Raw genomic sequence first — 15,731 nt, forward strand, 5'->3', positions numbered from 1 at the left:
TCATTTAAGAATGGATTCGGTGAATTGTGGATAGTTATCTGTCGCCGAGAACCGCAGAGCCTTCCAAGACACATGTGTGTAGCAAACACTTAGCCGCTAATTGAAGAACAGCTGAGAGTCATAGAAACCTCTCATGCTGAGTCTGTGGGCGAAATTAGCGCTACCACTATGAGACAGGATCTTCTAGCTTGACTATCAACAAAACTCCCTAAGGAACTACAGAAGAAGCTACTTGCCATTCTTCAAGAGTTCTCTGAATGCTTCAATCCACAGATGAAGAGCAAATCAGACAAATTGACGATGAAGCACCGGATTAGCACTGGAGACTGCCAACCAATAAGTCAGAGAGCATACCATGTGCCAGCAATGGAACGTCTAATAATTCACAATGATGTAGAGAAAATGATGAAGAATGACATCATTCAACCTTTGCAGAGCCCATGGTTGTCACCAGTGGTCCTCGTCAGGAAGAAGGATGGCATATGGCGCTTTTGTGTTGATTATAGGAAGCTTAATAAGATAACTAAAAAGGATGTTTACCCTCTTCCAAGAATTGAAGATCCACTAGATTGTCTGAAGGGGGCTAAGTTTTCTCAATCATGGACATGTCCTCAGGATACTGGCAAATCGAAGTAGACGAGACTGATCGTGAGAAAACAGCATTCATCATCCCTGAGGGCCTGTATGAGTTTAAGGTACTGCCATTTGGTTTGTGTAATGTGCCAGCAACTTTTGAACGGATGATGGATAATCTTCTAAGGCACCTGAAGTGGACAATGTGTGTGTTATTTAGATAACATTTATTTGATGAACATATCAAAAGACTGAGGGCCATTCTTAAGTGTCTCCAAAAAGGTGGACTGAAACTTAATCCAAGTGTCTCTTAGGAGCAAAAGAAATCAAAATACTTGGACACATTGTGTCAAACAAAGGTGTGTGGCCAGACCCAGGAAAGGGGAGATCTGTAATGGAATTTCCTATTCCAGAAAGTATTAGAGATGTGAGAAGCTTCGTCTGATTATGTTCTTATTACTGCCATTTTATCATTTTTGTATCAAAGCCAGGCCATTCCAAGAGTTGTTAAAAGCCGATGCTAAATTTATCTGGGGTGGCGCTCAACAAGATTCTTTCGATGTGCTGCGAAAAGCTCTGACGACTGACCCTGTACTTCGTCTGTATGATGAGAGAGTACCTACAGAACTACACACAGAGGTGCAAATTTCGGATGGAAAAGAGAAGGTTATAGCCTATGCTTCTAGGACACTTACAAATGCAGAGAGAAACTACTCAACTACAGAAAGAGAATGTCTTGCTGTGATGTGGGCCATGTGCAAATTTCAACAGTATCTGTGGAAGACCATGCACAGTTGTTATGACAATCATTCACTTTGTTGGTTGACAGGTCTTAAGGATCCAACAGGACGACTCGCCAGGTGGGCCCTATGTCTTCAAGAGTATGACATTAACATAGTGTACAAAAGTGGAAGAAAACACCAAGAAGCCAACTGTCCCTCAAAAAACCCTGTGCAAGACCATCAAGACTTTGATGAAGATAGTGACTGTCTCTCTGCACTCTGGGATCTTTCTGTCGAGCAGAAGAAGGATGCCAAGATATCTCAAATTATGCTTGGCTTAAATCGGTTAGAGGATGTGAAAGGACAATTTGAGGTAGTTAATGGATTACTTTGTAGGAAAAAGAGGTGGCTACCAGTGATTCCTAAACACATGCGCTTAGATGTTCTACAGAAATTCCATGACTCGCCTGAGGCCAGACATTTAGAATTTATTAAGACATATGATAGAATCCGCAAGAGATTTTATGGCCAGGTTTATTTAGGAGTGTCCGTCACTATGTGTCGCACTGTCGAGAGTGCCAGAGGAGAAAGGCAGTTTCTCAGAAACCACCTGACCAACTCATATACGAATTCCACCAGCAAAAACGCCTTTCCAGCGTGTTGGGATTGACCTCCTCGGACAATTTCCAATGTCTGCTAGTTGCAATAGCTGGATTATTGTTTGCACTGAGTATCTGACATGCTATGCCATTACAAAAGCTGTGAAAATAGCTGAAGCATCCGAGGTAGCAAAATTCACTGTGGAAGACATTATATTAAAACAGTGCCCCAAGGTCTTTAATTAGGGATCGAGCGAAAGCTTTTCAATCGAATCTTGTGACAGAGATAAACGCCTTAATAAGACCTTGGAAGACATGCTATCAATGTTTGTCAATGTTGAGCACAGCAACTGGGATGAAGTACTACCTTTCGTGACAACACCACCAAACAAGACACCACAGGATTTACACAATTTTTCCTAATGCATGGCCATGAGGCGACTAAGATGATGGACACTCTGTTTCTATTACAACCTGATGATGTGGACGACGACTACATCGGCCAGGTGTTAACCAGAGCTGAGGAAGCTCTGCAGTTAGCTTCACTCCGCACGCTGCAGGCTCAGGAAAATGGTCGCCGAAGGTATGACACGAACCACTGCCCTGTTGTCTATGAGCCTGGTGACCTCGTCTGGATCTTCACTCCCGTTTGGAAGGTTGGTCTGTCTGAGAAGCTCCTCAGGCGCTACTTTGGACCTTATAAGGTTGTAAGACAGTTGTCTGATGTCACTTGTGAAGTTCAAGATTTCGACCCCGACACAAGACGACGAAAGATCAGAGATATGGTCCACGTCTTTCGAATGAAGCCATACTGCAACCCAGGGTAAATTTGAAGCTCCAGTGACAAGCAACAAGCGGAAAGGTGACGAAGAGCATAGCTGCAAAAGAAGTTCTACGAAGATCACTGCCAGGGCGAGAATCAGTCATCAGGAGCCGGAGTATGCAGGACCGATGACTCGTTCCTGGACTAGGAGGACATAACACCTGAGACGCTGTTCTCTGAAGGAGGGAGCAATGTCGCAGAAGCTGAGTAGCACCATGGTGTAGTGGATATGATACTAAACTGTTACCTGGAGGTTCGTGAGTTCAAAACTCACCTTGACTGTATAATTTTAATTTCTATATTCGGTTCGAGTACATTCTAGAAGTATCCACAAATGTCAAGAATCAGTGTACTGGAATGTTCTGTAGCTGTATATATACTGTGAATATAATAGAGGGAAACATTCCACGTAGGAAAAATATATCTAAAAACAAAGATGATGAGATTTACCAAACAAAAGCGCTGGCAGGTCGATAGACACACAAACAAACACAAACATACACACAAAATTCTAGCTTTAGCAGCCAACGGCTGCTTCGTCAGGAAAGAGGGAAGGAGAGGGAAAGACGAAAGGATGTGGGTTTTAAGGGAGAGGGTAAGGAGTCATTCCAATCCCGGGAGCGGAAAGACTTACCTTAGGGGGAAAAAAGGACGGGTACACACTTGCGCACGCACACACACACACACACACACACACACACACACACACACACACATATATATATTCTGCGTGTGTCTGTATATGTGTGGATGGATATGTGTGTGTGTGCGCGAGTGTATACCAGTCCTTTTTTCCCCCTAAGGTAAGTGTTTCCGCTCCCGGGATTGGAATGACTCCTTACCCTCTCCCTTAAAACCCACATCCTTTCGTCTTTCCCTCTCCTTCCCTCTTTCCTGATGAAGCAGCCGTTGGTTGCGAAAGCTAGAATTTTGTGTGTATGTCTATCGACCTGCCAGCGCTTTTGTTTGGTAAGTCTCATCATCTTTGTTTTTAGATATGTATATATACTGTATGCGTTCTGGTAAGAGGCAGTTCGCTCTGTGCTCTTGTATGTGCAAGTGCTGAATAAACCTTCTTTAAGTGAAGTTAGTGTGAGTCATTTACCTTATTACACGTGACAATATTATGACTTTTTTTAAAAATGTTCCAACCAGTCTTCCAATGCACGAAATTTTTAACACCCATTTTCAGCATGATTCACACAAGACTTTTATTGCAGTATTGTTCTGCTTATAGGAATACTGCCACTTCTCATTACTTACAACCATTTTAAAAGAATATTGTCCACTTCATTAAATGTTCATATGTGACTGTCCTTCCTTTTGGATCCAGAGGAACTGCCACCTTCAGCAGTTAAGATCTGCTTTTTTGTTTTCGAGTATGCCGTACAATCAAGATGGTGCCAAATTGTATTTATTTGCTGTATCAGAAAGTTTTTTGTTACGACTGTCTTCAACGGTGCCAAATTGTATTTTCTTTGCTATGTCAAAGTTTTATGTTCAGGGTGTATACGGGGACAAGGAAAAAAAATTCCCGGATATCCAGTTTAAAAAAATATGCTTTTTCCCGGGCGAAAATATACCTTTTCCGTGCTAAATGACAGAACGTTTTCCGTAGATTTTCCTTCGCAACTGTAAAACTTATCAATCCTTGGAATGGTTAATGTTTTATACAATCGCGTAGAACTTCCCGGGAAAAAAAAGAAAAGACGGGGCAGAGAAGTTTTGGAAAGACCTTTGTTTTGCAGCAACATATACGCTGCATATTTTCGTATTACGAAAGTATAAATTCGAATTGCACCAAACACAATGCGTTAGTTTCCGGAGCGTTGAAACCGAGGTTGATATGTCCTTTTGTATGCGAGTCATACCTCAAGCCACGAAATCTCGCCAGACGACGACAGCAGCTGTTCAGAGCATAGGACACGTATTTTAGTCAGCCAATAGCACCATCACTTGTTACATAGCGCGAACACACAAGAGGAAAAGTTAACGGTATACATTAATGTACACAGTACCGTATATCTACAAGAAAAGCTAAGCTTTCACATATAATATTGGTCTCTAAGATTAACACGCTACAACAGAAGCTAAGCTTTCACATGTAATATTGATCTTTTTTTGCGTGTGTTATACTTTAAGATACATCACACAAATATGCCAGTAAATTTAAAATTATGATATAAATGTCTCGCGGCTCAAAATTTTTGTAAGTGGCTGGTCCTCAAACTGTTCAGTTTCGAACGCTCTGTGATTTAGATATCCATCCCTGTTTCTCACACGTAACATAATTCATCTTGGGTAAAAAGAAATTTACTTTGAAAGTAACGCTTTTCTAACCACCGTTCGCAATATTACCCGGAAACTGTTAGAAATAGGTTCGATTTACCAGTTGCCAGAGAGCGCCAGAAAACAGACATTATTGTGCGTGTGCAACTGCAGTGGTGTAGGAAGCCCGCATGTTCGTGTGTATAAAGCACTAAGAGCTTAGATTACACCATCAAAGAAACAGGGCATCAGACGATACTCCATAGAGCATCGGAATTTTGTAAACCATACTAAAATGCATAATTCAGCTTGAAGTGCAAATTGGCTTTTTCCAGATTCACGATGAAGCAGGTCCCATCTGATATTAAGCTTTTCAGTGTGGTTTTTGGGATTCAAATTTTCTTGGAGTACCAGTACTATGCGATCTCATTTTTGGTTCTTTATTATGGCATAATGCCATACATGGCAAAAGATGATAACGTGCACTTGAAATTCAGCAAACAGTTGGAACTAGCCAATACTGTAGAATGAAACACTTTGTTTCAAATAAAATGATCGCCTCAGCAGAAAGATTAATCAAGCCAAATTTCTTTAGCAAACTTGCAAAAATATTGTTCTGCAAGGCGATTAATGCTTGACTGCTACTAACTTGGAAATAAAATAATAATATATTTTTGCCCTCCGTAATCATGTGAATGTATTTCAATTCACTTGATAGCTCACGGCCACAGAAATCCGTTTTGTTTTCATGTGACGTGGGAGCTGCAAACGAAGAGAAGCAGCAAAATCACTTAACGTAAACATGGGTCACGTGCAGGTTAACCCCCTCCCCACTACAACTCAAACAGCCAACTACAAGTAGCGCCGTAGCGGGGAGCGGGAGAATGTACTGCTTATACGCGAGTCAAATGCGCATGCGCAACACACCGCTGGCAATTGGTCAAACGAACCTAATGTGAACAGTTGTGACGTCATGCTCATAGCAAGCAGTTCATTGTTACGAAGAATTACAGTCTGCGCCCTACGGCCTTTTTCATATTTTTGCTATTGGCAGACGCTTGTGCGTGCACGGGGTTTCGTTGTAAATTGCACATTTCCTTTGCCACTAAAGTTTTTTTCCCTCTCGTTTATATTTTTTTGCTGCAGTATCATTCTCCAGTAGCAGGATACAATAACGATCTTTGCTAGAAAATCAATTCTGCAGTCAAAATTACAAAAATTTAACCGAAAGCTAAAACAATGAAAAATTCCCGGAATTCCGAAAAATTCCCGGGTTTTTCCCGGTTTTCTCCCGGATGAAAAAATTCCCGGGTTTTTCCCGGATTTCCCGGTTGTCCCGGGTCGTATACACCCTGTATGTTACGACTGTCTTCAACGGTGCCAAATTGTATTTTCTTTGCTATATCAGAAAGTTTTATGTTACGACTGTCTTCAACATCACAAATGATAGTCAGATTTGCTGAACAGTCGCTTTCTACTTTTGGAGGCCGTATCTCCACAAAAGTAAAATTTATAAATTCAGCAATAAACAACTGCACTTCTGAGCTTACACTTTTACACTCAATGATTGTGATACCAGATCGTGTGACTACGGTTGCATGACGGGCAGGGTGTGAATCGCTTTCTGATTTGTTCAATGTATTTTCTGCTATCACTACAAGGGATTTTGCATTATTGGGCAAAAAACTACACTTTAGATATCTGTCAATTGGAAGAACTGATTGCCGTTTACTGCTGTCACACAATACGAAGTATGGCATGCGTGAAATCAAGTATGGCATGCGTGAAATCAAAACTCACTTGGACATGTCAGGAATGGTGTACAAATTAGATTTTAATTTGCAGAATGTTTCCTGTTTTATTCCTTAAAAGCAGAATTATTCTTAAAGCAGGGTTTGTTAAAAATGGGGAGGCAAAACCTTGTTTTTATGTGAGTTTCACATGGAATTGTTAAAAGTGGGATTTCATTAAAAGCAGGTTCTTTAATACATGGTTTTATTGTGTGTTGTTGCAAACAACCACATCTATTCACTCATGGTATGTGACATTGCTGTAGAATCCTGCATGGCCAAATGTACACTATGTTTGGTTTCTTGGCCACTAGTTGCATGGAGTTGTCAAAATCTTGCATGGCATTGAGTACGCACTTCTTTGGGTACTTGTAAGAGTCATGGGATCCCAAACAAGCCACAGTTGAATTCTGACATGTGCTGGCAGACAGTCCTCCTCCTTACACACACACACACACACACACACACACACACACACACACACACACACACACACACACAGAGAGAGAGAGAGAGAGAGAGAGAGAGAGAGAGAGAGAGAGTTAAATGTAACAACTTACCCCTGTGAACATACAGAGTAGCATTTTCTGGCTCTACTTCAATAGCTTTTCTGTAGTATTGGTCAGCTCGTTCGTAATCTTGCTGATCACTAAGTACCTTTGAACAGAAAATATATCAGCTGTAATTTAAACATTGGAAACACCAGGTTGGAATTTCAAAAATATGAGGAAACGGATAGTTTGTTACACACCGTATAGACGACCTGTTGAGTTGCATATAGGTACCATCTCCCAAACCTAGTCCGCAAACAGATATCCTGTGCCATTTCCCCCGTACACTATCAATCCTCCAATCCCACCACCACCACCACCACCACCACCACCACCACCACCAAAAGCCAGCTATAAAAAAGTACCCCCTTTGTCACCCAATATCGGCCTGAACTCAAACAACTGAACCATCATATCCCTGTGGAAGACCCACGTCTAAGAGCTGCCAAATCCACCCACCCAGCATGTCCTATTCCAGTCCTGTCAAAGGCTTATCTTACACCATAATCAAAGGCCCAGCACCTGTGAAAGCATCTATGTTGTATACCAACTCTGCTGCAACCATTGAACAGGTTTTCATATTGGTATGACTACCAGCCAGATGTCTACAAGGGTTAACAACCACCACTGAATGGTGGCCAAGAGCAAAGTAGACCACCCTGTGGCACAACACTGCAGTTGAACGTAGCATGCTCAATTTCAATGGATGCTTCACAACTCAAGCCATCTGGATCCTCCCCTCCACCACCAGCTTTATAGAAATGTGCACGAGGGAGTTATCCTTACAACACATTCTCTGCTCATGAAATTATCTTGTCCTCCACTTATGGTAACACACTCTTCTCTCATCCTCCACCTAATAGTTTCCGCCCACTCATCCTATAACCTACTCCCTTTTCACATTCTCTCACCCTCTTTGTGTGCCTCCGTCTGCCAATGTATCCCTCCAGTCCTTTCTCCATCTCTGCTCCTCTTCTTTTCCGCTCTACATTATTATTATTATTATTATTATTATTATTATTATTATTATTATTATTATTTTATTTTTTTTTTTTTTTTTACCTGCCACACCCCACCTCCTGACACTGTGCCTAGCATTCTCTAGTTCCTTCACACCCCACCAGACATCTCTCTTCTCTCCCTGCACCCGTATCCTGCTACTGCTCCCCTTCCCCGCTTCACTACAGATGGCTATTCATCTGAGAGTCATATTCTGGTCAGACCTGCTGGTGGTAGCGGTCGTGTGTGTGTGTGTGTGTGTGTGTGTGTGTGTGTGTGTGTGTGCGCGCAATATGCATAACTAATCAATTGTTTCTCATTAACAAAACTACTCTCTAAGGAAAAGGTTCTCTATCTAGTTTCAAGTATCTGAAGACACATTATTTATAGAGATGACTTGTATGGAACTTAATTTCAAACACATGTGAATATAAACTCATCTTTTCACATGTGGCTGCAAATTTTAAATTTAAAGTTCAAGTAAATTGGCTGTACAAGAAGTAACACACCCTTTTCAAGTATGAAAGGTATACCACTAATAATGCAGTCTGAGAGCATAATCTTTTAGATTCCTGTCTAAAGAAGGGTTATATTTTAAGTGGTGAAGAGATATCTCCTGAACTTCTAGGCTCAAGGTATAGAGGATTGTCTTCAAGGGCAACATTGTGGGTATCCATTCAAGTCTATAAAACATTTGGAAAGAACAACAATCAAAACTGTGTTACCATCAATGCCAACACCACGGCACCTGCCACTGCAAGGCTGCAGATCACGTGTCACACAGCACTTGGCCCACATGCTGTGCCGCCTAGCTGCACAGCAAAGGTGCAGTCCACACACGAAGCTGCCGCTGTGTTAATGTAGTAAACCCTAGCCGGTGTACACACATAAAATAACTGCACGAAGATAGGGCACCAATCGTGCAGTGCCACACCACAATATACTCATCAATGGTGGGCGTATTCCCGTGCCACCAGGGCTTCGTAAGTGCACATGGCAACTCATGATGGCAGTCTTATCTCACTACTGCTGATTCCTCGACACCACACCCACCCTCATCTGGATTCTGATTGCATTTGGAACTGGGTTTCAACTATTCGGCACTCCAGATACTAGATTCTTCCACAGATTCTGCTGACTGCCATCCCACTAGCAGTGCTAGTGCCATTATTTAAGTGTTGCATTATTCTGTTTCTTGTCTTCACTTGTAGAGAAATAATCTGATTTGATGCATTATAAATGGTTCTGAAAGCCTGTGACTGTGAAAACAATAGGTTTGCTTAAACAGAGTGTTACAAAAAGGTATGGCCAAACTTTCAGGAAACATTCCTCACACACAAAGAAAGAAAATATGTTATGTGGACATGTCTGGAAACGCTTACTTTCCATGTTAGAGCTCATTTTATTACTTCCCTTCAAATCACATTAATCATGGAATGGAAACACACAGCAACAGAACGTACCAGCGTGACTTCAAACACTTTGTTACAGGAAATGTTCAAAATGTCCTCCGTTAGCGAGGATACATGCATCCACCCTCCGTCGCATGGAATCCCTGATGCGCTGATGCAGCCCTGGAGAATGGCGTATTGTATCACAGCCGTCCACAATACGAGCACAAAGAGTCTCTACATTTGGTACAGGGGTTGCGTAGACAAGATCTTTCAAATGCCCCAATAAATGAAAGTCAAGAGGGTTGAGGTCAGGAGAGCGTGGAGGCCATGGAATTGGTCCGCCTCTACCAATCCTTCAGTCACCGAATCTGCTGTTGAGAAGCGTATGAACACTTCGACTGAAATGTGCAGGAGCTCCATCGTGCATGAACCACATGTTGTGTCGTACTTGTAAAGGCACATGTTCTAGCAGCACAGGTAGAGTATCCTGTATGAAATCATGATAACGTGCTCCATTGAGCGTAGGTGGAAGAACAAAACTAAAATGAGCTCTAACATGGAAATTAAGCATTTCTGGACACATGCCCGCAAAACATCTTTTCTTTATTTGTGTGTGAGGAATGTTTCCTGAAAGTTTGGCCATACCTTTTTGTAACACCCTGTATATAACTCATCTGCTACCAGTCACGATTTTCTTTATTTTATTTTTCGCACAATGCATTTCAGGAAATGATTCCCATTTTCAAGTCAGTTTTTTGTGTTTGTTATGCCATTTCTATGTGATGTTTATGTGTGAGAGTCTGCTTCATTTTGTTGATTTTTCTGCAATACACTACTCATTCCTTCTGTTATTTGTTATTCTGCCATTCATGGATACAATGAAGTATTCATGACAGTGGCTGGTTCTTGTGGTGCTTTCCATTTTATGACATATCAGTACATCCTCGCTTTTCAGTTCTGTGTCTAATAATCTACGGCATGGGATTGTTGTGCAATTTTCTTCTGCTTTCCAGAATGGATGGTGTTGAGCTTTAACTTTTGGGGGAGCTCCTCTTTGGTTGTTTTTCTTTTGTACACCTTGTCTTATCACTGCTTCTTTTTTCGCCACAGCGGTCACCCAGCTAGAGGAACCTACGTCATTATATCAGCTTCTTAAGTTTCAGTCAATGTAGTTAGCTCAACTGATGGACAAGGTGAGACTGCTGCTGGAGACCAACAGCTTTACCCTGCTTCAACGCATCACCCAGACCGATGACAATGGCAGCAGGCACTGATCGGCTCCGTCATTCCGCAAGTTCGACACCGCAGGGAAATGAGTCAAATACAAATTGCATTTGTTTCAACACTTTGCAGCCTACAACATTTCAGATGTTGTTCAATGATAATATTTCTCTTCTGGAGTTGTCATGGATATCATGCGAATTTGCATTAATCCTTCCCCCCTTATTCACTAAAGTCTGTTCCTTTCCCAGAAATGATTGGAGCTCTTGATAAATATTCTGTTGGTCACCACTGCATTATATGTTTTTTCGAACAAAGTGCCAACCTATCCAGTACTATCGGCAGTAGCTCACAGAGTTACGAGACATGACCCACACCTGCAAATTCGTATGTGTCTGGGGTAAGTTGTACGTAGGCACCATGTTATGTTGTTCAGAATGTTACTGATTCCCAACTTGGGGCATAAGTCGTCAAACTATCAGACCCTTTGTTGGAGAATGCTCTTCGTGTAACTGAGGCACAGAAATCTGTTTGTCACCACAGAGCTGGAAATTTTGCCGCTTGTGGCCCGTCTTCATCTCCACACCAAGTCTCCGTTTCTTCAGGGCACCATAAACAACCAACAACATGTCTGCAGCAGCCACATAATGGCACCAAATTGCAATCCTGCCCTCAATGCTACATCTCTCAGGATAGGGATGCTTGTAGTTTCCTCCAAACCAACTGTTTGTTTTGTAAAAAGATTGGACATATCCAATATTTTTGGTCAAAGGAATTATGGGGCCCATGTATTAACAGGTAACATGGACAGCCACAGTTCAGAGGCAATGGATAGTCCATCAGGTCAATGTCAATGACACTGTGCTTACGAACCCTTTGGTTTCTGATGAGTCATTCCCGATTCGAACCTGCTACATCATTACCACTATGCATTAATCTCACAAGGTTGTCAGTGGCCTCCAGCATCCCTCTGTGCTTGTATGTGATCCAAAGAAACTTTTAATTCAGCTGTGCATTCAGAACATGGATGTCCAATACCAGCTGGATATTGGGGCTTCCGTTATGTTGACCAATAGTTGCACATTTGAAAAGCTCAGCTCCTTACGGCTCGAAGCTCTGACAGCCCCTTGTTGCTTACAATGGGGATCACTTCACTATCTTTGGCACCAGTCTTGTACAGATATTGTTCAGATCTACTTCTAAGGCAATTCCAGTGAAGTTGCTTCACTCTTATGATGGCCCTGAAAATTTTCTCTGGATATCTTTGACATCTTTGGCTTCAAAATCTCAGATAATATGGTAACAATCAACCCCCATGACAGCATTACAAAGCTCTGGGACAAATACTGTCAGCCTTTTGCGGACTCTCTGTCTATTGCAAAAGACTTTCCCACCAACATCTGGGAGGAAGTTGTGGCACAGTCAAGGTGTATGCAGGAGCTGGGAGTTACCATGCCCATCACTGCCAGTCAATTGGCATCACTCTTCGCCACAGTCAGGAAACCCAACAGGTAACTCCAGCTTTGGGCATATTTTAAGTCCATCAGTGAACAGCCAGTCATGGATTCATATCCTCTCCCTCATCTCGAGCAATGAATGGACAAATTATAAAAGGGTGTGTTGTTCTTGAAGAGAGCGCTCAAGGCACCTATTTGCAACTCCCACTGGATGATGCAACAAAATTCTTCCTCACCATTAACACTAACATCAGACTGTTCCAATATGAGGGTCTACCATTTGGTAGTGCTTCCACCTGGCCTTCTTCCAATGTTTTTTTAGAGCAACAGACATCGAAGTTGCCTTCCTGCTCCAATTATCTGGATGACATTGTCATCTTGGGCAGAACTCCAGAGGAGCACTTCTGGAACCTGGAATGCCACTGCTAAACACTCACAATGCAGAACTCAGATGCAACCAGGAGAAATACAAACTTTTCTCTATACAAATTGAATACCTTGGTTATGCTGTCCACTCCCGTGGTGTTCACCTTTCTACCAACACTTGCAGGCTATTCAGAAGCTTCCTTTCCCAAAGAATCTTGCCAAAGTCCAGTCTGTCCTTGACAAGATCTCATATTATCTTTGCTTCATAATTATGAAATACTCTATTGTCCCATGGCATGCCATACCAACATGGATACTTTATCTCATTGTCCTGTCAGATCAGATGCGGAATTTGAGTCTTCTGAGGACAATTATTTTCACACTGATCAGATCGATAAAGCCACAGTGGTTCCCCTTCTCAGTAACCACAACTGTATTACCATGGCCACAGGGTAAGACTATACCCTCCGGTTCCTTCGACAGTTTATTCAGACAGGTTGGCCAGCAGATAGGGAGTCATTTCCCAAAGAGTTTCTTTGGCACTGGTTTTCCCACTGGGATGCCTTTTCAGTTCAAATGGAGGTGCTCCCTTACGAATACCAAACATACAGATATGGATGCTGTGTCCAGCATCTCTGTGGCAACAGGTGCTGGAATTACTTAATAAAGGACATTGGAGTATTGCCTGTATGAAGAAATTGGCCAGACAGCACTGCATGTGGCTGAGGGTGGAAAATGACCTGGAACAAATGATCACACATTGCAAGGAATGCGCTGAGAACATGCCTGCTCCTCTCCAATATTTTTCCGACTGGGTCTGACAAGATGCCCTCTTGCAATGAATTCACATAGATTCTGCAGGGCCATTTTGGGGTCTGTCATGGCTTACTGTCATGGACCCCTTTTCAAAATTTGTTTTTGTCCCTCTCAATTCTATGATGTCGACAACACAATTTGGGCTTTAGCAACTGTAATTCTGTCAAGATGGATTACCAACTATTATTGAATCTGATAATGGTCCACAATTGACTTCAACAGAATTTGCGTCTTTCAGCAAGGCCAACAGTATCACCCACGCCAGATCGGCACCTTTCTCATCACCATTTAACGGTGAAGCATAATGATTTTGTGTATCTTCAAAGTGCAAATGTTGAAATTAAAGCAGTCCCACTTCAAGGAAAATGCTCTGCTCCTTTTCTTATCAACATACCATACGACACCTCAGGGAGATAAGTTGCTGGCTGCACTTCTTCATGGCAGGTCTCACTGGACTACACTCCACCTTCTCCAGCCTCCAAATTCCCTGCATGCTCCTACGGTCCCTCAAAATTCCAAGCCAATGCCACAGTGTATTTCAGAGATTTTAACAGCAGTTATTTGTTTGAACTGTGATTATAATCCAACCTGATGGCGGAGCAACCTATGTTATTTGGGACATGTCAGAACACAATCATCACAGACACCAAAATCAGCTATGCTCTCATGCTATTCCTTATTTGCTGTGGACCTTTCTGTTCCCAATGGTGCTAAGGCAGACAACGCCTCCCTCAGCAATCATCCACATTTCATTTTGTACCACCTAATACCACAATTCCCACATCGCGACTACCGTTGCTGCAGCCTTCTGGGCCTGGGTCACCTTGGCTGCTGTAGCCCCAACCACCACTGCCCTTGGCGTCCCAAGCGTCCATCATCTCAGCCCATGGTGATGTCAGTGTTGTAGTCACCGTCACAGCCACCGAGCCTCCTGCTGTCCCAAATGCAGCCACTGTTGTCTACTGACATGTCCATTGACCTTGACTCACTTATGCCAGCATGAGATTGCTCACAACAGGACAGGCTGAAGGCACATTCTGCCTCCATTTTTTCTGGGGGCCTGTGCAGCAAATGCTGGAAAGTGGATTGGTCATGTCAGAAATCAGCTCCCAGTCTGATCTCATTGCCCTGCCTGCGGCCTGGACGTCCCTTTCGTGCTGAGACCCCCTTACAGTACACCACCGTGGTGAGACAACTTGGGGGGGGGGGGGAGGGGGGATAGATTGTGGTACCACCAATGCCTATACCACAGCACCTGCGGCCAGGCCGCTGCAGGTGATGTCACACAGCCCACGACCAACCATTCTCAGCTTGTGTGCAGCACTGCACAGCTGGGCAGTGCAGGTGCAGCCCATGCACATAGCTGCCTCTGTGGTAATGTAGCAATGCCAGCTGGCATAACCACGTCAAATTGCTGCACAATGATAAGCACCTATGTCGCAGTGCCACACCATCGCAGACTCCATCGATGGCTTGCATATTTCTACGCTGGCCAGGGCTTTATAAGCACAGGCGTCACTTCACATCGGTAGTGTAATCTTGGACTTCACTAGTGCCGATATCTCGAGGCCACACCATCCGGTTTGTCCTTGTCTGTATTTTGATTATGTTTGGAACTAGACTATTCAGGGATTTCTACTACTTGGCACTACAGACACCGGATACATCCACAGTTTTTACTGATCACCATCCCAGTGGCAGCACTAGCCCTACCATTAATTTCATTTTATTCTATGTGAGGTGTAGTGTTATTCTGTTTCCTGTCTTCACTTGCAGAAGATTAAAACTCTGTTGATTAATCACAACTTATTTGTTGTTCCATCATGTGAATGATCAATGATGGAAATGCAATGTGGAGAAAATACAGCAGAATTCGGAAAGAATGAGTAGAAAAACAAAACAACAACAAGACAATAGAATTATAAAAGTGAATACATGGCCAAAACTAAGAATTTGCCATGGCCCTCCAGCAACAGAGATAAGCATTAGACAGAGATTCAATTACATCTAAAATATAACATATTACAGGCAGCAGCAAAAATATCACTGCACATTTATTAATAATTCATTTCAGTACAAGTTGATTCAAACACTGTGCGCTACCTCATGTCACAAGATGCTATAACAAAAATGACACCAACTCAGTGGTTGG

General features: G+C 42.6%; 1 protein-coding gene across 1 annotated transcript in view; it reads right to left on the bottom strand.

The window, feature by feature from the left end:
- The window catches only part of LOC126092452 (mitochondrial import receptor subunit TOM70), a 55,856-nt gene that overhangs the window by 7,823 nt on the left and 32,302 nt on the right, over window positions 1–15,731 (bottom strand). Inside the window, exon 8 of the mRNA XM_049908053.1 lies at window positions 7,336–7,432. Within this exon, the coding sequence (XP_049764010.1) occupies window positions 7,336–7,432 (97 nt within the window). The remainder of the gene's footprint in view (window positions 1–7,335; window positions 7,433–15,731) is intronic.

Source organism: Schistocerca cancellata, chromosome 7, assembly GCF_023864275.1.
Source record: "Schistocerca cancellata isolate TAMUIC-IGC-003103 chromosome 7, iqSchCanc2.1, whole genome shotgun sequence".
NCBI lineage: Eukaryota > Metazoa > Arthropoda > Insecta > Orthoptera > Acrididae > Schistocerca > Schistocerca cancellata.